Source organism: Polyodon spathula, chromosome 52 (genome assembly GCF_017654505.1).
Source record: "Polyodon spathula isolate WHYD16114869_AA chromosome 52, ASM1765450v1, whole genome shotgun sequence".
NCBI classification, from domain to species: domain Eukaryota; kingdom Metazoa; phylum Chordata; class Actinopteri; order Acipenseriformes; family Polyodontidae; genus Polyodon; species Polyodon spathula.
In genome coordinates, this window is record NC_054585.1 from 377,988 (window position 1) to 403,201 (window position 25,214).

Here is a 25,214-nt window from a genome sequence, read left to right on the forward strand (position 1 = left end):
ATGGTGTTTAAATTTTTAAACACCATTGCTCAATGATTTGCAGTGCAATCTGTACTCTAGAATGGTCCCCAGTCATCACTTTTGCTACAGTTTCTCATGAAATATCAGTAATTTGTACCATCTTGCCAATCAATTGTAGTCCTATCTATTGTGGCCAAAGCTGGATTGCAGGAGAGCAGCTGGTAGTAAGAAATGAAAAATATGAAGGGCAGCCAATTTACACAAAACTGTGCTGCACAGTGCGTCATTGTAGTATTAAACAGTGTGCTGCACAGTGCATATCACTGTAGTATTAAACAGTGTGCTGCATATCATTGTAGTATTATCAATCAATCAATCAACCTTTATTTAACATAGCACCTTTCACATGCAATGCCTCAAAGAGCTTTACATGGCTAAAACAGAAAAATACAATAATCACAGTGAATGAAAATACATGAGCAAGAGAGTAAATGCATAAATAAATAGATTAAACAGAAGGAAATACAAACAATCAGCGAAACAATAAAGCCACAGACGATAAAAGAAAACCATTTTAAGATAAAAAAAGATAGATTATAAAAATGTGTCTTCAGTCTTATTTTAAAAGCTGCAACTGTTGGTGCTTCCCTTATAGCAATTGTTCCATAATTTAGGGGCCCTGTAACTGAAAGCTTTGCCACCAATACTAGTTTTTAAATTTTGGGAATAGTGAGCAGCCCGGCATCCTGGGATCACCCAGTGATCTCTATTGATCGGCTGTGAAGGTCAAGCCGCTTGTTCATTCCGTGGCCATGGCTGGCTGGGGTGGAGCAAGGAGCGCTACAGTTCGGAGTATCTGCTATAACTGAGATCCCTTGTATACCATTACCAGGGGGATCAGAGGGGCCGATGCATGTATTATTTTCAAAATAAAAACTATCAATCCATTTCTCAGTCTTATTGATATCTCTAAGGGTGGAGATACGTTCTTCCAGTGAACATATTTTCTGTTAGAGTCTGGTTGATCTTACATTTTTCACAGATAAAATTATTGTCGGAAAAAATGTCAGAGTTATCAGTAGTCATAATTAAAATAAAAGCTAAATAAAATACAGAAGAAAGACAATGTAGTCTTATAAACAGTACCCCTGGTAATTTCCATTATGTAAATTGTATCCTTATTAAACAGTGTGCTGCATATCATTGTAGTATTAAACAGTGTGCTGCATATTATTATTATTATTTATTTCTTAGTGGACGCCCTTATCTAGGGTGACTACATTTATTATAAAGTATCACATTGCAGATAGCAGTTATATAGTACAATAAAGTCAGTAGTAAGTACTGTAACAGCAAATTCAAATGAGACAAAATAAGAAACACAGTAAATAATTACTTTGAGAGTGATTACGACTAAGCACAATTAAACTTAAAAATCATTGCTTATAAGAGTAAATTCCAATTAGTCAGCACAATAAATGGATAAGAACAATTTCAAACACGAGCAAATACAAAAAACTTGAATATGGTTACCTTTAAGACTAAAATCAAGTACAAGATACAGAAAGTGTGGAGCAGTTGAGTGCAATTACAAGAGGATGCAAGTACTGATATGGTTGGCTGTCATACAGTCCAGTGTAATTGAGAGTTGTGAGGTTTACAGATGCTGTCTGAACAGGTGTGCCTTGAGGAGGTGCTGGAAGCTGGTCAGGGACTGAGCAGTCCTGATATCCGTGGGTAGGTCATTCCATCACTGAGGGGCGAGGGTGGAGAAGGAGCGGCTCTGGAAATTTTCCCCTGGTCATACAGTGTTAAACAGTGGGCTGCATATCATTTTAGAAAAAAAAAAAACAAAAAAAAAACATAGTTGTTCATTCTTTCCCCCTAATTTTTGTGGCTTTAAAATAGTAATATCTGTTGCTACATCCACATATTGTTCCATAGCAACCATCTTTACATCTTGTCTATTGCAATCTGTTCTACCTTTTTTGGGGGGTGGGGGGTATGTATTACACGATTCACACTCTAAGCACAGTCTGAGTAGTGATAGTTAAGCATGTAGCTTTGGCTCCCATTTTTCCACAGGTAACACATAACACCAATGTTGAGCAACCTGGTTGTACAATCATGAAAATACTGTGTAGAATTTCTCACATTACATTATTTCAAATGAGTGACAGACTTTTGAGACTGATATCATATACTACAGATCTATGTCTGATTGTTTTTTTATCAAAAAATAATTCTAAATTGTAGACATTGAATAATGGTTTTGATGTCTGACTTTAATGACACGGTTTCTAATATGCAGTCATTTTACAGATTTGGTGCCACTGTACTCTTCGAACTGCAATTATAAGATATGATTTAAGGTTTAAACCTCTTTCTATGATTTTTTGATAGAGATCAGTTGCATTATCAGGGATTCTCAAATCCGGGCCTTGGGACCCCATTGTATTCTGCTTTTCATTTCAAATGAGTTCCCAATTACTTAAACCCTTAATTCAATTAATAATCTGCTTGATACCTTTCTCATTGTTTTCAGCTCTAAACAGTTGGATATTTCAAATTAACTTTAAAATCGTATATGTATCTTGAAATCTGTAACTTTCTAGGAGCTGAGAACAATAAAAAAAAAGTCTAATTAAGCACATTATTAGTTAAATTAAGGGTTTAATTAAGTAATTGAGAGCTGGATAGAAAACCAGGACCGGGTTTGAGAAGCACTGAAATACAATCTGTACCATGGGGACACGTCGATTTTTGATCTACACTGTATTACATTATTTACTTATTTAAATTTACAAAGATATTTAGCAATAATGGTATAACTTTGTAGATTTTATTTCTTCACACATGTGCAGAGACTGTAGTACTTTTAGCCAATATGTACACCGCTGCAGAGTTTCTGGTAGGTTCGACTACGGCAATTCTATCCACTCTATTAGTTCCTCCCCCAAATGACGCATAAAATAAGACCCTCCCCTAAGGTGGTCTAGTAGTGTTAACAAAAATTGTTTAAATAAAGCTAGAGGAAACGTGTACCAAGGTTTGAAGGTAACGGCTGTGAATGTGTTTGTCACATAAACGCATTTAGTTGAAAGTTAATTAAAACCATACATTACAATGGCAGAGAGCGACTGGGATACTGTCACCGTCCTGAGGAAGAAGGGCCCGACCGCAGCGCAGGCGAAGTCCAAACAGGTAAACATGGGGGCAGTGTGACTACAAATGAAATAAGCGCTGCTTGGAAACTGCACTTAGCTCGGTTGCAAGGTTTCACTGGAGCTCGGGGATTCCTAGGAGAAGGGGGCCTTACGATCCTACAATGGGTGATGTCAGAATATTTGGGACGTGACTTTAGCAAATGAAGCTACAATGCATTGTGAGGGTGAGTGTGTTAATGCATGTATCGGCTGAGAATCCAAGTTGCTTTTTTTTTTTTTTGCTTACAACTTGATAAATTCAAACTTTACTGATAACACGAGTTAACAAAAAAAGGAATACATGAATACACAGGCCTACGTGTGGAAATGCGGTGGCGTAAAGTCCGTGGAATGTAGAAGAAAGCATGTGCTATCTCATATCTGTGTACGCCATTGCAGAGAGTCATTTTTAGCATACTATTTATTTACGTTTATTTTTCATCATGTTGCCAATATTGCGTCACGCACAGTCCGACGTAGTCTTGGCTACGTACCAGTTTGATTTGATTGCAGTGTTCCCAAAACATTCCCAAAATAAAGGCCAGAACTACGGCCTGGAAAAGATGACCTTAATACACTTCAACACGCCTACTCTTTAAATACGATTTCTTAAACCAGACAAGCGAAGATCAACATGGGTATGCATTGAGCTGACTCTTGTAATTCCTCTTTTCCTGTCTTTTAGGCAGTTGTATCGGCACAGAGAAGAGGGGAAGAACTCGAAACAACCAAAAAATGTATGTACTGTAGTTGAAGGGGATATGTTAAGGCGATGGGCCTGGCCTGCAGCATTCCCATTACTGTACTTAAGTGTTGGATTCACACCCTGCATTGCATCAAAATATGTACAGCAAAGGATTAACAGTTCTGAATAAAATAAAACCGAAAAGCTACCGAAAATTATACATTTAACGTCAAGTACAAGCTCCCCAACAAATGTTTGCAAAACAAATTGGTCTGTCACAAAGCAGCTAAAATTAATGATTGGTTAATATTTTCACAAGAAGTGTATCTAGACCAATAAATTGTACGACCCTGTCTTCATGGAAGCCTAATTTTGGTGACAGAACTCAATCTGAGAGATGGTTACATAAGTGTTTAAAATAAAGCTGCTCTGTAGTGGAGAGCCTGTCTGGCATTTGCAGCCTTACCGTTCTCAGATTGTGCTGTGTACAGAGCAGCCACGCAGTAGTACTGGCTTTGCACACCTTGTGTTGTGTCTAGTCGATATTTATTCTGCTGTTGAATTGGATTTTGTTTTTTCTAATTTATCCTTTGGACTAGCCATTACATTTATATTGGTTTCCTGCCCCAGAAATAACTCGTGGACAGTGATGGGAGTGCATTATGCATTTCAGTGCTAGAAACATTTGAGTGTTGTAAATTGCTCTGGTTACTACATTATTGCTTTGTAAAAACAGTTTTTAAGGGTATAGTTACACTAGGTAGTCATTACCAGGACTGAAATAACTGCTCCAGTATGTCTACAGGCTATATTTTCATTAAGATTGTGTATCTGTTCATTTTATGTTTGTAAATATTTACTGTGTTACCAATATTACTGGTGTGCATAGTTACACAGGGTTTTATAAAATTGCTTGGAAAAATTAATTGCTGTGATTGGCTTAACAAGATCAAGACAATTCTAACCCATCATAGACCAGCTTGCTTACTTGATCTGAAATATTACTACACTTTAATAATGACAATTATCTAAACAGTGTAGGTAAAAATGTCAACATACAACTGAAACAGCATTTAAATAACCCAACAAGCCCTTTTTTTCAATCTCTGTAATGAAGAATTACAGAAAAAATGGCAAATATACTGTGGTATTTAGTCAGAACAAAGAACTGAGGTAAGCAGTAACACTTTATTCAAAAGCCAGCTGAGAAATGGCTTCCTGCCTCTCAACGCACCCAGGGTGTGCAGTAAGAATTGTCTTACCTTACGTCCTGTCCTGAGTTATTTCTTCCATAACTATCTTACTACGCTTTAAAAGCATGTGTGAGAAAACACATTCTGTAGCATATTGTTGCATCCAGGGATTCGGAATTGAATGAGAACAGGATAAACAGGGGACCTGTTTTCTGTAAATACAGAAGAACAAATGCTATACTATATGGATTAGTGTTTGAATGGATTTTTAACCTTAACATGCTAAAATATCACTGTCTGCAGCCTGTCTTGCCTATTTTAGATACTGGCATGTCTTCAAAAGGCTTGTATGTAAGGCTGTTTGTTTTACAGTTTGCTGATGAATGATTCTCTGGCTTAACACTTTGCAGAGTTTGCAGTTTAAGGGTGTGTTCACACTGGGTCCGTTTAGGGGGTTTGGTCTGCACTCGGTCCGGTTTGGTCTGAAGTGTGAACAAGAAGGTCCGCTTGGGCAGGCAAACCTTACTGAGCCCACCGAAGAAAGGTGGTTTCAATCCGTTTGGCAAACGCACAGAGTCTGGTTTGCTTGCTAAACGTCACTGGGAACAACTGCTGGACTTTTGCAAATAGGAAACAAACTATACAAGGTAACGACTCGGAAGTAAATGTTTTGCATGTAGTTTTAGTTCATAGTCTGAGGAAACAAGCAGAGCAAAAAATGTCTTTAGGAACTACATTAGGATTACCAGACATACTGTGACAACTGGAATTGTCACAGTTAAGTACAAAACTGCAACGGTGTGCTCTACAAGTTAATAGCAGAGTAATGTATTGGGTTGTGTTAGCGCCATAGAAAAATAATGGATATGGATTTTGTTTAATTATTCTGATTGTGTATACCATACAGGATTAGAAACTCCCGCTCGCAGAGGCAAACTAAAAAAAAAAAAAAAAAAAAATGTACGCACATACTCGCGCGTTCAGTCTTGCATTAAAAATGCAGGAAAGCCCATTTTATAATGGGGTATAGCAGTAGTGAATGAGCATTCACAAATAATGCTTAGAAAAAAGTTACTCGGAACCAACCTCCCTTCATCTCCCCTGCAATGCCAACTCCCCTTAATGACGTTTGTGTTCTCCCTCTGCGCGGTATGTGAAGTTTATAGTTTGCATTTACTTAAACATGTAACTTTTTAAATTGTGTAATCATTTTACAAAAATGTAGAGATTTATACAGGGTTATGACCCGTGCTCAAGCACCAATGGGGGGAAGATAAGGTCCCGCACAGTGCAAAAATTGTTCTGTCAAATTATAGTGTGGATGCTTCACAAGCAGAGCTGTTACTGCGGCATTTAAAAATATAAGATCCATTTATACAAAGTCTCCCAGCTTTCTTGATAAGGTCTGCATTTCCCTTGTTTCTTTTGTATTTGTTATGCTCTCATTAGTATCTAAACCTAGTAGATACAGCGTCCGTCAGATGTGGCAGATTCTACTGTACTTGCTGAAGCTGCTTTGTCCAACTGCTAATAAAAATTTAAATAAAGCCACCTAGCTAAAGATTTCATCCCGAGGACTACAGTGAAACGACCTGTCTTTTAAATTGGGACTGCATGTGTACGTGAATACAGTACATTAGTTATTGTAGATAGAAATTTGTAGCCAGCATTTTTGTAAATTCAACACATGTAATGTTCATTAAAATAAACATTTTATTTGTGTCATCGGTTTTCATTTCAGGCGGAGCTTCATGGTCGGCAAGGTGACACAGCTGAATTTTTTTTCCTTGATCATCCCATCTGGTGCTGTCTGTCAGTTTCTCAGCACACAGTACAGTAGTCGCTCAGTAACGAGGTGCAAACAGGTGATTGAATGATCTATGAACGTTTGTAAAAAAATAAATGTAAATCTAAATTTCTAAGCTGTTGATTCCAACTTCACAACGACTGGTAGGTTTACATCTGGTTTAGCAAGTTTCAAAAAGTACTAGTCCTTTGGACTGGTAGCACAATATTGTTCGTTTCTAACCATGTCATATGTTTAAATGGTAATCTGGACTTTAAATTTAACATGTTTCATTGTCGCTACAGCGTCCGTGAATTGAAGAAACAAAAAGGTGCCAGTTTTTCACTATGCAAATCTGGACAGCGGGAGAAACTGAAGCTCTGACAGAAATTTACTCAGACACCAAAATCCAAGCCGAACTTGACAAAAATAGTAAAATAGATTTGTCTTTTCTTAAATTACTTTGTTTAATACCGACGGGACCATGCAGAATTGGGCAAACTGCATTATTCTCCTGCTGTAGGCATTCAATACATATATTAATTTAGTGACGTGTTCCCCCAGTGCTTTTCTTTCACAGCAATATGTAAGAATCTAAAACCAGAGCAATACATCAATAGCTGCCATCTTTCAATATGCCTTGCAGGATATTGTAAACATCTGGTTCACATGCCATATTAACGAGCAGAGTGCACTTGAAAACTGCATTGTGAACACAAACGGACTCGGTCCTGAAAAAAAAAATACTGTAGTTTGCATCTGCAGTGTGAACAAGCACACTGATACACTGTTTCAAGCAAAACAAACCAGACTGAGTCAGTTTGAAAGTGACCCAGTGTGAATGCAGTCTGAAAGGTGCTGAGAATTCCAGCAAAGTAATAGTGGGAGGGCACTCCTAACTGCTGTTACATGAAGGATTTGCTGTTTATACGTGTAATTTAAAATGACCTTAATGTTTAGGGTCTGCAGGACAAAACAAACAGCATCTGGTGACCAAAAACACAGCCAAGCTTGACCGGGAAACAGAAGAGCTTCACCATCAGAGGGTCCCATTAGAGGTGGGGAAAGTCATCCAGCAAGGAAGACAGAACAAAGGGATGACGCAGAAAGACCTGGCCACTGTGAGTATACGGCAGTGTCAAACCACAAGCTTCTCGGGCAGAGGGACACGCTTTTCTGTTTAGTAAATGTTTTATACAATGAGCCTTTTTTTTTTTTTTTTTTTTTTTTGAGATACTTCGCTGATGTTTCTGGAATTGAAATTAACACCTGCCAAACGCAAGTTAATTTGGTCTGTGGCGGGTCAATTTCACATACTTATACGCCACAGTGGTGGGTACGTTTTTGTACACTTAACACTTTGAATGCCAGCCGCTCTGTGCCAGTGGTTTGCGCCTAATTTGTGACACTGCTGTACCGTTAACCCTTTGTTGTCCTATGCCGTTTTTTCTCCGGAAAAAGCAGAGAAAAGCTTTCAATGCCCGATAGAAGCTGAACAAAAAAAAAACTGAGCAATAAATCTGTCTAATACTCAGTCCCTTCTACAGACATAACACAGACTTAAACAAGATCACTGCTTCTGCATCCAGTGCTCAAAGAATATCGTGGACATTTTCCAAGCTTTTTGAGATGTTATAGTAATAAAATAATGACTTGGATAGCATTATTGAGGCGTTTGGTGATCAAACGAGTGAACAGGAGGTGATTAATCAGTTTGCGCTACTATGAAGAGATGTTGTAAATCGGCGAACAAGGAATGGGGCAGGGCTGGAGAAGCAGTACTGCATGTCCTGTTAATATACAATGCCTTTTAAACATGTTTTATTGTGAATAAAATTACTTCTAAACAGTGCGTGTACGATAAACTGCTTGTGTGAAAATAAATTGGACCCGACGTGCCTGACAGGCGCTGAATAAGTGGACCGCAAAGGGTTAATAAACAGATGTTATTGGCTAAAGAAACTTGAAAAAATATTACCACAATAAGCACCACAACTTCTGCTTTCGATTGGTCTATTTATGCTGTCATTCAAGTTTTTTTTTTTTTTTTTTTAGCAAATCACATATGAAAGTGATGTTGCTGACAACCAAACAAAAGAGAAGGAGGCGGTGCTTGCGCTGTGAAGTGATAGGACTAGTTTTCCATAGTTCGTCAACATCACATTTAAGAGTTGAGGTTAGTTTCGGATATTAATTAAATCTAAAAGGATTTTTATAAACAGCTTCTGTTAATAAGGTAGTATAAATATTATGTAATTCTTTGTAAATTGCTGTTAATGAGAACTTGTAAATGCTTACTGCTAAATTAGTTGAAGCATTGTTTGCATGTGTTTTTCTGATTGATTTACAATAGTCAGATATTTAAGTATGTGTTAAATATTTTGCTGGATAACCTATCAAGAAAATAACTTAGTGTCTCTGTGTGAAGGGCATAGCAGGCAGCTTGTCAGAGAGTGGCGCAGGTTTGAAACAAACCCTCTCAGACGTGTTGGGCGATACTGCCTTCCTCTCCGTGATTTACTTTTTACAAATAAATTCAACCACAACAGCAAAACTTCAGAAAGTTGGCAGTGCTGTCTGTTTGTCTTGAATTACTCCTCATCCAGTATTTTCAATAATACAAAACATAATGTGCGTGCTACAAACTCTCAAAAGGGATTCAGATGATTGCATTATAGTTTACTAGCAACCGCATTAAATGAAGCAAACTCTAATTTGGTATTGTAAAATTTGTGAATTTACTATTTACCAGAATCAATTATATCATGAACTGACTTGTGTTAAAGCTTGAAAAAACATGGTAAGTTAATGCTTAGCAGATCCTTTGTTAAAGTGTGACAATAGTGTTATTTTAAATTTATGTTTTAAAAAATATTTAATATAGGGTTGATGAACAGACCGGGCTAAGTCTAGGAATTACAAGCAAGAGTATCTATGCACTACATTGAGGTAGAAAGAAGGCAGCTGAAAGAAAAAATAAAAGGTGCAAAGTTCTTAGGATAGCGGATGGTTCAGCCGATAGTGCTGTCACAAAGAAGCTGAAATATATGACTCTGCAAGACGGCTGGTGACTGCAGTTTGTGCGCATGCAGTCTGTGGAGAGGGCAGATGCCCAACACTTCTCGGAAGCTATATGGTGGCTATTGCATGGAAAAGTTAATTTCAAGCCCTGTGTTTTGTAGGGTGCACAGTGTTATAACTTTTAAACAATATTTTGTAGGGTGCACAGTGTTATAACTTTTAAACAATATTTTCGTAATCAGATCTCTAGTCATAACAATAAGATTATTTGTTTGATTTGCAGGCTTTGTTTGATTTACAGGGGTGGTTAATATGCTTTATCGGTTAACTTAAAACCAATTTAAAGGTTTTATGCAAGCACTTAACATATTTTAATCAAGTTGCGTTTGTAGTAATCTTTTTTTTTGTTTTCTTTCTTGATAGAAAGTCAATGAAAAGCCCCAGATCATTGCAGATTATGAATGTGGGCGAGCCATTCCCAACAATCAGGTCATGGGCAAGATTGAGAGAGCCCTTGGTGAGTAACTAATTAATAAGCATCTGTGCTTTTTTTTTTTTTTTTTTTTTTTTTAAATCTACATCCTGGAAATAATTCCACCCATCAAAGTGCAACTTGAAACAAGTATTATTTTCAATACACTGCAGGAATCAAGATTTACCTGCTCACTGCAACATAAGTGATCTGTCATTCAAATACTTACACCTTGTTGGTGGAGATCGACACTTGCGTTGGCTGTTTTTCAGATTTGTTATTTGAGTAATTTTAAACATGTTTGTAAGTCTTTTCTTCTATTACAATAACGTCACCTAAAAAATTAGAGGAAATCACCTATGCAAAATATCAAAACGACAGTTTGGATTGACTTGGCTTTTGATTTGGAACACTGCACAAGGCAACCAAACTGGTTCTGCACTCAGTTCACAGCCAGTGTGGTATTTAATTAACTGTGTACAATTACCATTGCGGTGTCATTTTACAAAATTTAAACAAAAGCTTTAAAGATGTCTAAAATATAATCATTAAACGTGTAACTGATAGGCATTCATCCCAGATGACACTGCTCCATGTGGTGCCAGGCAGACGACTAGCAAAGCAGTCTGAGCAGCTACTCTCAAATGAGAATAGGGTCATCTGACTGGAAAGAGTTAAGACATTCCAAAAATGAAACCAGTACCACCATGTCTTGGCATAGATCGGAGTTGCCTGAAGCACTTCATAACGCTGAAAAAAGTACTGAAAGTTATTTAAAGTGAAAAGTTATTTTATCTGGAAAGATAAGAAACAGCACAGCAAAGACCAGTATGTCTGGCTGGCGCGGGATATATTTGGGCAGGGGTTATTAAACAGGTACTGGATCTTCTAATTGAGAGTGGATAGCATTTTTGTTTATATATTTAATGTACGACCTTGATTTACAGTAGTTCATGTATACAGTTCATGTTCTCATCTGCTTGCGGATCGGGTTTGGTGCCCTGTTGTTGGTGTAGGTGGCTGCATGCTGACCTTTGCCAAGCCATGTTTAATTTATCTTAATTTTTTTTTTAATATATTGCTCATCTTTTGGAAACCTGTTTATGAAAAGGCACTGGTTCCATCATAAATGAACCTCTCTGTTTGGGGTTTAGTATACAGGCTACAACAGAGTTTAGAAAAACTGTCTTGCATGTTCATTTTGAGTAGTAGTTATTGAACAGGTTTGTTTAGGCAGGCTATACATACTGTTGGCTGTAGCTTTGTATGTTTTTCTCAAATTCCTCTCTGATTTGGTTTCCATACAGTGTTAGTGTTGTGCCGATGTCAGTGTTTTTTCCCCCAGGCTTGAAGCTTCGTGGGAAGGAGGTTGGGCTTCCCCTCGAGGCGGGACCAAAAAAGAAATGAACACAAAGCCTCGAAGTCGGCTCCCGTTTCCAGGGGGCTGATCTCGTCTGGTTTGACCTGTTCAAAAACCAGAATCTCCATTGCCAAGCTGAATAGTGGAGGTGTTTCAGACTTGCTTTAAAAAAAAAATATTCTCTTCCATGGCTGTGATGTAAAATATGGGTGTTGGTATTGGCGGTCGGAGGAGGACGTGTTCTCTAATTTGTGGCTGAAGTCTGTATTCCAGGATTTTATCGTGGGCATTTGACTGAGTGCAAATCTTTTTTTAAATCAGTAATTTGTTGCCTCCATTTTAGCTGTGCTTTTATAGTGCGTCTCTCGTTTCTTGGAATCATGGGGATACTTGTTCACTTCAGCTGGGAACAATTCAAAGTACTTTTTGTTTTGGAGAAATAAAAATTGGAACCTTTTAGCATTTCATGTCTGTTTCTATGTGGCTTATTTTGATGCATCTCCATTACACACTTAGTTTTATTCCTGCACTATTTAAGGTCTGTCACAGGCTAAATTCATGCTTGGTATACTGCACTTCGATTTGATTGAAATATTTTAATAGGGCCATTGCTTTATTAATTCTGTGTTAATACCTACCTGGCACATTGAATGCTGGTATTTAATAGTGAAAAATACTGCAAGTATGGTAAGCTTTAAAGATTGTAATGCTTCACCCCAAGTGCTTGCTCACATAACAGCCCCAGTGTATTACAAAGGCATCTTCATTCACAAGACATCTTAAAATGAGAAATTCTGAATTCTGCACAGGGGATCCACACACCGGAGAGGTGTTGTCTTGTATCTGTTCGCATTCCTTCTGGATGGAGCACTGGCTAAATCAGCCTCTTATTTTTACACCCACTCTTGTTTTTGGCTTTGTGGGTCTGGTATTAATGTAACGAGGTGTAATTGGATCCCTGGTATTTTGTGGAGAACCCAGAATGATTTGCTCAATACAAGTGTCAGTTTAATATTGGGGCTGTCAAGCGGTTTACAAAAAAATAAAAAATCTCCAAAGAATTAATGTGTTAATCACAAGTTAACTGTGATTGATTGACAGCCCTGTGTAATATTAATACTGTATTAGACTTACAAAACAGAATGCTATACAAAAAAGGCTTTGCCAATTTTAGAGTCAGTTCAACAATTAAGAATGATTCTTCATTCTGCTGGACCGGACTGTCCATTTTCTTCGTGTGCAGTCATGGTGGTGACGTCCATTCACTCTTCACTCCCTGGTGTCTATTTGGCCATGCATCCCACTGTAAATGGCTCCTTGTATTCTCTGCATTTACTGTTTGAACCTGCCTTTCTTAAGCAACTGGCTGGTCCTCCTTCACCACCTTCAGCTATGTTATGAGCAGCAGTCATGATAATGAGCGCCGCTTGTGCATTAGGCTATAGTGACTGCACTAACAGCCCAGAGGTGAGGTGAGTTAGGAGTACAGACAGCAGTAGGTGCTCTAAGAGATTTTATGGAGCATGAAAATCAAACCAAACAAAAAAATGTGCCGGAGAAAAAGCAGCAAAGTCCTCTTGGTGCACGGAAAAGAACAAACATTTTCTGAGGAGCTGAGGTCACTCGGCATGAAATTGAGTTATTTGGAAAATCCTTCACCAACATCAGTTATGCTACCAAAGAGGCTATATGATCCTCTATAGTGTAGAAAGTCAGTGCTGTCGGTGTTAACGGGAGGACCGTTAACCAGGTTATAAAAAGGTGAAATTCAGCTATTAGGTCTAGGATGACCTATGGATTGAGGCCTTACCACCGCATCCTCCAGCACCCCAAATAGTGACCCTGGGTTTGAATATGCTTGGTCTTCTCCGTTGTGCTGTTCTCCTCCAAAGGTTTTCCTGCCTGTCCACAACAAGAGCCAAGTGTCGCTGCATCAGTAAGTGTACCACAGCAGCCATCTTGAGGCCAATGACAGGTCTCTGAAGGTGAATGGATTTATGCAGCCCTTAATTACTTGCTTCTACAATGGTTTCCAACTTGTAAGAGACCACTTTACCATTTGCTAAGTTCTCGCTTGCTTGTTTGACTCTGGTGCAGCTTCAGTTCTGTATATCCAAAAAATTACATATAGAGTAAAATAAAAATAAAACAAAACAAGAAAGACAATTGGTGAGCAAGAGGCCCAACAAGGCTCAACAGTGAAGGTGCTACTTCTGCTGAGGTGAGGTGAAAGGAGGTACAGTAATGGAGAAAAAAGAAAGGAAAACAGCAGGCCTCTGTCTCCCTGTGGAGTTGAGGCGAAGAAGAGACCAAGCTTCACAGCCTCACTATGGTTCATCACGAAAATAAAACACAGTTTGAACTTTTATGTGTCGTATAAAATAACTGATAGACTTAGAATAGAGGGAAGGAGACCCTTCTTCTCACCTAGAATGGTGAGGGTATGAAATTGGTTACCTAGTCATGCTGTTGGGGCAGAATTACTTGGATCTTTTATGACCCAACTTGACAAAGTTTTGAGATCAATCAGCTACTAGTAATTGGACGTGCTAAGATGGGCCGAATGGGCCATTTGTACATTTTCGAATGCTCCTTAATTTCTTACAAAATTAGATAGTAATTGACAATTAAACCCATTTATTAAGGTCATGAAGAAAAAACGATACGAATGTTCCCTCTAGATTACCACTGCTATGAAGTATTACTATAGGTGAGGGACTATGCTCTGTGTGACCCTGTAGATGAGGGACTGTTCTCTGTGTGAATCTGAGTGCTCCCTCACTCGATTACTAGAGGTGAGGGACTGCTCTGTGTGACCCTGTAGATGAGGGATTGTGCTCTGTGTGAAACTGAGTGCTCCCTCACTCGATTACTATAGGTGAGGGACTGTGCTCTGTGTGACTCTGTAGATGAGGGACTGTGCTGTGTGTGATCCTGAGTGCTCTCTCACTCGATTGCTGTAGGTGAGGGACTGTGCTGTGTGTGATCCCGAGTGCTCCCTCACTCGATTGCTGTAGGTGAGGGACTGTGCTGTTTTTGACCCTCCTTAGAATGGAGATGCATGTTCAAGGAGAAAACGGGAGTCAAGTCTTTACTCCTTTATTACCAGCTCTGCGCTATAAATGTTCATGTATAGTTATGTATGTTTTTGTACATGGCCAAAAGTCTGTGTTTTAATTTATTTTACTGTGTGAAAATTGAATTTCGACCCTTCTCACAGTGAAAGCATTAGAAAGTGCACTAAAGCATAGTGAAAGCATGTCAAAGCACTGCAAAGGTATGGTAAAGCATGTTAAAGCATTGAAAAGGTGTGGTAAAGCATAGTGAAAGCATGTCAAAGCATTGAAAAGGTATGGTAAAGCATAGTGAAAGCATGTCAGAGCACTGCAAATGTATGGTAAAGCATGTCAAAGCACTGCAAAGGTATGGTAAAGCATGTTAAAGCATTGAAAAGGTGTGGTAAAGCATGTTAAAGCATTGAAAAGGTGTGGTAAAGCATAGTGAAAGCATTGTAAAGGTGTGTAAAGCATATTTAAAAACATGTCAGACCTTCATAAACTATGGGAAATTCATAGTGTAACCATGCATAGGAAAACTGCAGTTACCATGAAAATGTATGTGGTAGACTTTTATAAGAGGGCCAGTACTCTTCTGGTTTTGATGTGTTGAAGCACCCTGAGAACTGATCTCAAATCAAATAACAGCACAGCTTTGAATCACAGTGTGAGCTGTACTTCTGTTACAACAAAATACAGTAAACTGCACCATGAACCAAGGGGAGTGGACACAGAATACAGTAATTCTGTAGTTTACCATACTTCTCCCATGGTTCTAATAAATATTACATAATACATAATACATAATACATACGAAAGCCCACCATGATTTTCCATGTTTTTTTAATATGCTTTACCACTTGTTTACAATGTTTACCTCTGCTTTACCATGCCTATCCCTATGATAAACATGTATAAGGGTAGACTACTAGTTTGCCTGTTTTTTTTAATAGTGACAATAAGAATATTCACAAATAGTGGGGTTTCATTTTTTTTTCTACTACTAAGCACAATAGCCAACAACCCATACTAAACAACACATATTAAAGCATTAAACAAAAACACTGTAGCATTCTGTAAATTAAAAATAATAATTTTCAAACATATATTTAAATGCATGTTATGGAATATATTTTTGGGAAATGTATCTTCTAAAACCATATATTTCAAGAAGAAACATTATATTTATAATATAAAATGCATGTACCTTTTGAGAAATGCAATGGCGAGTCTTCCCAGCGACAGCGAGTGGGAGAAGTACAGGCGTGGAAAAGTACAGAGCAGTTTACAAGCAGTAAGGAGAAATTGCATCTTTAATTGCTTTAATCAGAAAACACATGACATTGGGGAAACAGCAGCAGCTCAAAGTCAAACAGCCGCGTGTGTTTTTCTGATAACAAACAAGCTGAAACTCGGAGCAGCTGATTCAAATTCAGCGCCGTTCTGAGACACGGGCGAGGGGAGGAGCCAACAGCACAGCAGAACAACGCAGTTAAACGAGGCAGTCTTCCCAGCGACAGCGAGTGGAAGCGACAGCGAGTGGGAGAAGTACAGGCGTGGAAAAGTGCAGAGCAGTTTAGAAGCAGGTTGACAGCTGCAGAAGAAACTAAACTTCAAAAAAAAAAACCTCAACATGGTCTTCAAGCCAGTAATCTGTGACACCTGCTTGATGTGGGAAATCCGAGAAAACCCAGCGGAGCTAAACCAAGTGTGCGTAAAGTGCCGCACGATCCAGGATTTGCATAAACTAGTAAGTATGCTAGAAATGGAGCTGGAAGAAGTGAGACAGCAACAGGATCTTGAGGAACTGGCACACCCACAATTCATGGAAGTCTGCATCACCCCTAACAGACTGAAAGCCACCAGGGAGATAGAAGGTCAGAACAGCTGGGTTCAGGTAGGCAGAAGCAGGGAACAAAAGAAACTTCGTCAATCACAACCACCAGAAATCAAAACAACCAACAAATTTGAGTCACTTCAGAATTTTGATGAGCAGAACCAACAACAAGAGAATGAAAGGAACAACATCCAGGACCCCACTGACAGTGGTGACCAGACAGCAAAAAGAAGGGAGGTCATGATTGTTGGGGACTCCATATTGAGAAACACAGCAAGTTCAATTCGCAGTTTGGACCCCCTTACTACAACAGTGTGCTGCCTTCCGGGAGCCTCGGTCAAGCACATCACTGAGAACGTGGACAGGCTCCTAGAATGAACAGGAGATGACCCGGTAGTAGTCGTCCACATCGGTACAAACAACATTGGAAGAGACAGACAAAAATCCCTGCAAAGCAAATTCAGAGAGCTAGGAAGGAAATTAAAAGAGAAAACCAAAACTGTGGTATTTTCTGGTATACTACCGGCACCTTGCAAAGGACCATATGGACAGCTGGAAATAACTAATCAAAACGCATGGCTGAAGATGTGATGCACACGGGAAGGCTTCACCTATCTTGATCATTGGACCACATTCTACAACGAGGACTATCTGTATAGACGGGATGGACTGCACTTAAATAACAAGGGAACCAGTCTACTTGGAGAAAAGATCCTCGAGCAGGTTCAGAAGCATTTAAACTAGAAAGGAAGGGGGGAGAAATCAACAAAAAAACAGAAGGGAGACTGCATCAAAACAAGAACAACAACTCAGGTAAGACAACCATTAAATGTATTTATCTAAATGCTAGAAGTATCAGAAACAAAATTTTAGAACTTGAAGCTACTGCACTAACAAGTAACTATGATGTGATAGGTGTTACAGAAACGTGGTTATCTGAGAGTGATGGGGACGAATATAATATTTGTGGGTATACACTGTATAGGAAGGACAGGCAGGACAACACAATTTGTCAAGGCACCGACTAGAGGGGAGGCATGCCTTGATTTAGTCTTTTCAAATAACGAAGATAGAATAACTAAAACAGAGGTCAGAGAACCACTGGCAAACTCAGACCACAACATGGTCTCATTTGAAGTGTTTTTTAAAACCCCAAAAGTAATGACTAAAGCTAAGGTTTACAATTTTAGAAAAGCAAACTATGAAGGTATGAAACTGAGACTAACAGAAGTAGATTGGAGTAAAATAGAGAAAACACCCACAGAAGAAGGATGGTTGTTCTTCAAAAATGTAGTACTAGAGGCGCAAAACAATTACATCCCTAAAGTAGACAAATCTAAATGTAAAACTAAATTGCCAAAATGGTTTAATAGATCAATTAAGAAAAATATTCAGCGAAAAAAGGCACTTTACAGAGCGTTAAAAAAGGACCAAAAAGAAAGTACGCAGAAAGAGTACACAGAACTGCAAACGCAAGTCAAAAAGGAAGTTAGAAAGGCCAAGAGAGAAATAGAAATGAACATTGCTAAGGGAGCTAAAACCAAATCCAAAATGTTTTTCCAATATTACAACAGCAAGAGAACATTCAAAGAGGAGATTAAATGTTTAAGAGATACAAATGGCAAAATTGTAGATGAAGAAAAAAAATAGCAACTATATTAAATGATTACTTTTCACAAGTTTTTACAAAGGATACTGACAACATGCCCCACATGTCATCCAGTTCCTATCCAGTTTTAAATAACTTTAGCATAACTGAGGCAGAAGTGTTAAAGGGACTAGGAACACTTAAAATAAACAAATCCCCTGGGCCAGATGAGATCCTCCCAGTAGTACTCAAAGAAATGAAAGAAGTAATTTACAAACCGCTAACCAAGATCATGCAGCAGTCTCTTGACACAGGGGTGGTACCGACAGACTGGAAAATTGCAAACGTAATACCGATCCACAAAAAGGGAAACAAAACTGAACCAGGTAACTACAGACCAGTAAGCCTGACTTCTATTATATGCAAACTTATGGAAACTATAATAAGATCCAAAATGGAAAATTACCTATATGGTAACAGGGTACTGGGAGACAGTCAACATGGTTTTAAGAAAGGGAGATCGTGTCTAACTAACTTGCTTGATTTTTTTGAGGATGCAACATCGATAATGGATAATTGCATAGCATATGACATGGTTTATTTAGATTTCCAGAAAGCTTTTGACAAAGTCCCGCACAAAAGATTAATTCTCAAACTGAATGCAGTTGGGATTCAAGGAAACACATGTACATGTATTAGGGAGTGGTTAACAATTGGAAAACAGAAAGTACAGATTAGAGGAAAAACCTCAGAATGGAGTGTGGTAACCAGTGGTGTACCACAGGGATCAGTATTAGGTCCTCTGCTATTCCTAATCTACATTAATGATTTAGATTCTGGTATAGTAAGCAAACTTGCTAAATTTGCAGACGACACAAAAGTAGGAGGAGTGGCAAACACTGTTGCAGCAGCAAAGGTCATTCAAAATGATCTAGACAAGATTGAGAACTGGGCAGACACATGGCAAATGACATTTAATAGAGAAAAGTGTAAGGTACTGCACGCAGGAAATAAAAATGTACATTATAAATATCATATGGGAGATATTGAAATTGGAGAAGGAATCTATGAAACAGAACTAGGAGTTTTTGTTGACTCAGAAATGTCTTCATCTAGGCAATGTGGGGAAGCTATAAAAAAGGCTAACAAGATGCTCGGATACATTGTGAAAAGTGTTGAATTTAAATCAAGGGAAGTAATGTTAAAACTGTACAATGCACTAGTAAGACCTCATCTTGAATATTGTGTGCAGTTCTGGTCACCTCGCTATAAAAAAGATATTGCTGCTCTAGAAAGAGTGCAAAGAAGAGCGACCAGAATTATTCCGGGCTTAAAAGGCATGTCATATGCAGACAGGCTAAAAGAATTGAATCTGTTCAGTCTTGAACAAAGAAGACTACGTGGCGACCTAATTCAAGCATTCAAAATTCTAAAAGGTATTGACAGTGTCGACCCAAGGGACTTTTTCAGCCTGAAAAAAGAAACAAGGACCAGGGGTCACAAATGGAGTTTAGAAAAAGGGGCATTCAGAACAGAAAATAGGAGACACTTTTTTACACAGAGAATTGTGAGGGTCTGGAATCAACTCCCCAGTAATGTTGTTGAAGCTGACACCCTGGGATCCTTCAAGAAGCTGCTTGATGAGATTTTGGGATCAATAAGCTACTAACAACCAAACGAGCAAGATGGGCCGAATGGCCTCCTCTCGTTTGTAAACTTTCTTCCGCTGGTTACCACACTCCATTCTGAGGTTTTTCCTCTAATCAGTACTTTCTGTTTTCTACATGTTAACCACTCCCTAATCCATGTACATGTGTTTCCTTGAATCCCAACTGCGTTCAGTTTGAGAATTAATCTTTTGTGCGGGACTTTGTCAAAAGCTTTCTGGAAATCTAAATAAACCATGTCATATGCTTTGCAATTATCCATTATCGATGTTGCATCCTCAAAAAAATCAAGCAAGTTAGTTAGGCACGATCTCCCTTTCCTAAAACCATGTTGACTGTCTCCCAGTACCCTGTTAAGGTAATTTTCCATTTTGGATCTTATTATAGTTTCCATAAGTTTGCATATAATAGAAGTCAGGCTTACTGGTCTGTAGTTACCTGGTTCAGTTTTGTTTCCCTTTTTGTGGATCGGTATTACGTTTGCAATTTTCCAGTCTGTCGGTACCACCCCTGTGTCAAGAGACTGCTGCATGATCTTGGTTAGCGGTTTGTAAATAACTTCTTTCATTTCTTTGAGTACTACTAGGAGGATCTCATCCGGCCCAGGGGATTTGTTTATTTTAAGTGCTCCTAGTCCCTTTAACACTTCTGCCTCAGTTATGCTAATGTTATTTAAAACTGGATAGGAACTAGATGACATGTGGGGCATGTTGTCAGTATCTTCCTTTGTAAAAACTTGTGAAAAGTAATCATTTAACATATTTGCTATTTTTTTTTCTTCCTCTACGATTTTGCCATTTGTATCTCTTAAACATTTAATCTCCTCTTTGAATGTTCTCTTGCTGTTATAATATTGGAAAAACATTTTGGAATTGGTTTTAGCTCCCTTAGCAATGTTCATTTCTATTTCTCTCTTGGCCTTTCTAACTTCCTTTTTGACTTGCGTTTGCAGTTCCGTGTACTCTTTCTGCGTACTTTCTTTTCGGTCCTTTTTTAATGCTCTGTAAAGTGCCTTTTTTCGCTGAATATTTTTTTTAATTGATCTATTAAACCATTTTGGCAATTTAGTTTTACATTTAGATTTGTCTACTTTAGGGATGTAATTGTTTTGCGCCTCTAGTACTACATTTTTGAAGAACAACCATCCTTCTTCTGTGGGTGTTTTCTCTATTTTACTCCAATCTACTTCTGTTAGTCTCTGTTTCATGCCTTCATAGTTTGCTTTTCTAAAATTGTAAACCTTAACTTTAGTCTTTACTTTTGGGGTTTTAAAAAACACTTCAAATGAGACCATGTTGTGGTCTGAGTTTGCCAGTGGTTCTCTGACCTCTGTTTTAGTTATTCTATCTTCGTTATTTGAAAAGACTAAATCAAGGCATGCCTCCCCTCTAGTGGGTGCCTTCACAAATTGTGTTAGGAAGCAGTCATTTGTCATTTCCACCATTTCTATTTCATCCTTCGCGCTACCCACCGGGTTTTCCCATTTTATTTGGGGGAAGTTGAAATCCCCCATTAGTATGGCTTCTCCTTTGCTACACACATTTCTAATTCATTCATTTTGTTTTAGGAATAAACAAAAAATATTTTAAATGATGTGTTTAACATTTAATTTTACTGTGATGTGATTTTTCTTTTCATTTAGAAACAAAACAGTAAGACTAAGGTCGTCTGAAATGCCTCTACTACTATAATTGGGACAGCTGCTTATTTGGGATTTTTTTTCTTCTCCCGAGGCATCCTGATAAAGCAGCTCTAACAATACTGTGTACTGAATGGTTTTTCTTTTTATTTTACTAGATAATTACCCATGACACCAGTACAATTGAAAAATACAGCTGTTACCACCTGGAATGTAAAGGGGATTCATTGTCCTATCAAACTAATGAGAATTTTGTGGCATTTAGCACAGCTTAAATCAGAAATTGCATCACAAGAGATGAATTTACAGAAAGCGAAACCTTGAAATTAAACAAAAATGGGTGGGACAAATATTTTATTCTTGTTATAATAGTAGGAGAAGAGGGGTGGCAATACTTATACATTAAAATACTCCCTTTACATTTCGGAACACTACATAGACACAGATGGTCGCCATGTATTGATAGAAGTTATACTATATAATGAACTGATTGTAATATTGAATGCACCAATAATGACACAGTGCCCTTTTCACTCAGATCACCAAAGTAATTGCTAGTTACACAAAGGTTACAATCTTGATGGTATTACATTTCTAGCCCCAATTTAGACATGTCAAATAAACCACCTCCTCAGACTTTCAAATGCCCTAACAGGCTAAAACAATTGAATATGTTCGGTCTTGAACAAAGAAGACTACGCAGCAATCTGATTCAAACATTCAAAATTCTAAAAGGTATTGACAGTGTCGACCCAAAGGGACTTTTTTGACCTGAAAAAAGAAACAAGGACCAGGGGTCACAAATGGAGATTAGATAAAGGGGCATTCAGAACAGAAAATAGGAGGCACTTTTTTACACAGAGAATTGTGGGAGTCTGGACCCAACTCCCGAGTATTGTTGTTGAAGCCGACACCTTGGGATCCTTCAAGAAGCTGCTGATGAGAACCAAACAAACAAGATGGGCTCCTCTCATTTGTAAACTTTTTCATGTTCTATGTTCTAAACTTGCTTATATTCTATGTTCTAAACTTTCTTATGTTCTATGTTCTTATGTTCTTAAGTTTGGAGATTAATAAACCCTAAAGAAAAAGATTATACATTTTATTCCAGACCTCATAAATGTTACTCCGGAACTGGTGCTTTTTGGGTTACATAAGATATTTTATCAAATGTCTGGGAATCTAAAATTCAGAATATGATTTATTCAGATCACTCCTCAATTAGTATACCCTCCCATTCAAACTCACATAAATAATTCCCACTGGAGACTAAATAACTACATTTTATTAAATCCTGAGTTAGCAGAACATAAGTAAATATAAATACTGATTCTGTTGAATCATTTGCAACTGTGTAGCATGTGTATAGAGCTACATGCAGAGTCTGGTTTATAAATTATACAGCTTGCCAAAACAAAGTAAGGAATCAGAAAATACACAAACATACTAAGACTGACAGATTTCGAACAACGCATAAGCAAATCCTAGTGATAAAAAGATTTATACTAAATTACTAAAAATGCAAACAGAAGTGATTTATTAAGTAAAAAGCTAGAATCTGTATTGTTCTGTTTGAAAAGTAAATATTTTGAAATAGGTGTTAGGGCAGGTAGACTATTAGCAGATAGACATCAGAGGGCAACAAAATCCCAAATTATACCAGTTATATTTTCACTAGATAAAAAGCGCCTAAAAAAATCCCCACAATATTAGTGACATATTTAAAGAATTTTACTCAAATCTTTATAAATGTGAAACCAACTCCACTATAATGGATATGGGTAATTTCTTTAAATAAATTAACCTCCCTAAAATATCAGAAAAGGGCAGAGAAATACTTGAATCAGAGATCACCTATATGGAGGTGATAAGGCAATCTGTACACTGGCAAGTGGCAAGGCACCTGGGGAAGATGGTCTCCCAGCTAACTTTTATAAAACCTTTATCCACCCATTGGCCGATAAATTATTGAAGGTATACAGTGAAGCAATGGAGAAGGGGGACTCCCTGGGTCCATGCACTCTGGTATAATAACCCTTTACTAAATCCAAATAAAGACATAAGAACATAAGAACATAAGAACATAAGAAAGTTTACAAACGAGAGGAGGCCATTCGGCCCATCTTGCTCGTTTGGTTGTTAGTAGCTTATTGATCCCAAAATCTCATCAAGCAGCTTCTTGAAGGATCCCAGGGTGTCAGCTTCAACAACATTACTGGGGAGTTGATTCCAGACCCTCACAATTCTCTGTGTAAAAAAGTGTCTCCTATTTTCTGTTCTGAATGCCCCTTTTTCTAAACTCCATTTGTGACCCCTGGTCCTTGTTTCTTTTTTCAGGCTGAAAAAGTCCCTTGCGTCGACACTGTCAATACCTTTTAGAATTTTGAATGCTTGAATTAGGTCGCCACGTAGTCTTCTTTGTTCAAGACTGAACAGATTCAATTCTTTTAGCCTGTCTGCATATGACATGCCTTTTAAGCCCGGAATAATTCTGGTCGCTCTTCTTTGCACTCTTTCTAGAGCAGCAATATCTTTTTTATAGCGAGGTGACCAGAACTGCACACAATATTCAAGATGAGGTCTTACAAGTGCATTGTACAGTTTTAACATTACTTCCCTTGATTTAAATTCAACACTTTTCACAATGTATCCGAGTATCTTGTTAGCCTTTTTTATAGCTTCCCCACATTGCCTAGATGAAGACATTTCTGAGTCAACAAAAACTCCTAGGTCTTTTTCATAGATTCCTTCTCCAATTTCAATATCTCCCATATGATATTTATAATGTACATTTTTATTTCCTGCGTGCAGTACCTTACACTTTTCTCTATTAAATGTCATTTGCCATGTATCTGCCCAGTTCTGAATCTTGTCTAGATCATTTTGAATGACCTTTGCTGCTGCAACAGTGTTTGCCACTCCTCCTACTTTTGTGTCGTCTGCAAATTTAACAAGTTTGCTTACTATACCAGAATCTAAATCATTAATGTAGATTAGGAATAGCAGAGGACCTAATACTGATCCCTGTGGTACACCGCTGGTTACCACACTCCATTCTGAGGTTTTTCCTCTAATCAGTACTTTCTGTTTTCTACAAGTTAACCACTCCCTAATCCATGTACATGTGTTTCCCTGAATCCCAACTGCGTTCAGTTTGAGAATTAATCTTTTGTGCGGGACTTTGTCAAAAGCTTTCTGGAAATCTAAATAAACCATGTCATATGCTTTGCAATTATCCATTATCGATGTTGCATCCTCAAAAAAATCAAGCAAGTTAGTTAGGCACGATCTCCCTTTCCTAAAACCATGTTGACTGTCTCCCAGTACCCTGTTACCATATAGGTAATTTTCCATTTTGGCTCTTATTATAGTTTCCATAAGTTTGCATATAATAGAAGTCAGGCTTACTGGTCTGTAGTTACCTGGTTCAGTTTTGTTTCCCTTTTTGTGGATCGGTATTACGTTTGCAATTTTCCAGTCTGTCGGTACCACCCCTGTGTCAAGAGACTGCTGCATGATCTTGGTTAGCGGTTTGTAAATTACTTCTTTCATTTCTTTGAGTACTACTGGGAGGATCTCATCCGGCCCAGGGGATTTGTTTATTTTAAGAGCTCCTAGTCCCTTTAACACTTCTGCCTCAGTTATGCTAAAGTTATTTAAAACTGGATAGGAACTGGATGACATGTGGGGCATGTTGTCAGTATCTTCCTTTGTAAAAACTTGTGAAAAGTAATCAAAAAAAA

At 38.0% G+C, this 25,214-nt stretch overlaps 1 protein-coding gene and 1 long non-coding RNA gene across 3 annotated transcripts; both read left to right on the forward strand.

The window, feature by feature from the left end:
* Positions 1-2,945: 2,945 nt before the first annotated feature.
* On the forward strand, positions 2,946-12,151 carry LOC121307077 (endothelial differentiation-related factor 1 homolog). Of its 2 annotated transcripts, none has more exons than XR_005948268.1 (5): positions 2,946-3,165; positions 3,853-3,904; positions 7,792-7,952; positions 8,887-9,007; positions 10,276-10,361. XR_005948268.1 is itself a non-coding variant. In XM_041239191.1 (5 exons), exons 1-5 carry the CDS (start codon positions 3,088-3,090, stop codon positions 11,729-11,731), a joined length of 447 nt encoding a protein of 148 aa, XP_041095125.1. In that variant the 5' UTR covers positions 2,948-3,087; the 3' UTR covers positions 11,732-12,151. The 2 variants fall into 2 exon arrangements, 1 of the variants encoding a protein (XP_041095125.1); XM_041239191.1 differs by lacking the exon at positions 8,887-9,007 and adding an exon at positions 11,670-12,151 and having other exon boundaries at positions 2,948-3,165; positions 10,276-10,369.
* Positions 3,914-6,911, forward strand: LOC121307078. Its single transcript, XR_005948269.1, has 2 exons — positions 3,914-5,692; positions 6,787-6,911. It is a non-coding gene; the product is annotated as an uncharacterized LOC121307078 (long non-coding RNA).
* Positions 12,152-25,214: the final 13,063 nt, after the last annotated feature.

Bases quoted from the DNA above. Each gene is read 5' to 3' on its own strand.
- LOC121307077 (XM_041239191.1), top strand. From the start codon at position 3,088: ATGGCAGAGAGCGACTGGGATACTGTCACCGTCCTGAGGAAGAAGGGC. The intron at 3,166-3,852 runs GTAAACATGGGG...CCTGTCTTTTAG, and splicing joins CGCAGGCGAAGTCCAAACAG to GCAGTTGTATCGGCACAGAG. The intron at 10,370-11,669 runs GTGAGTAACTAA...TTTTTCCCCCAG, and splicing joins CAAGATTGAGAGAGCCCTTG to GCTTGAAGCTTCGTGGGAAG.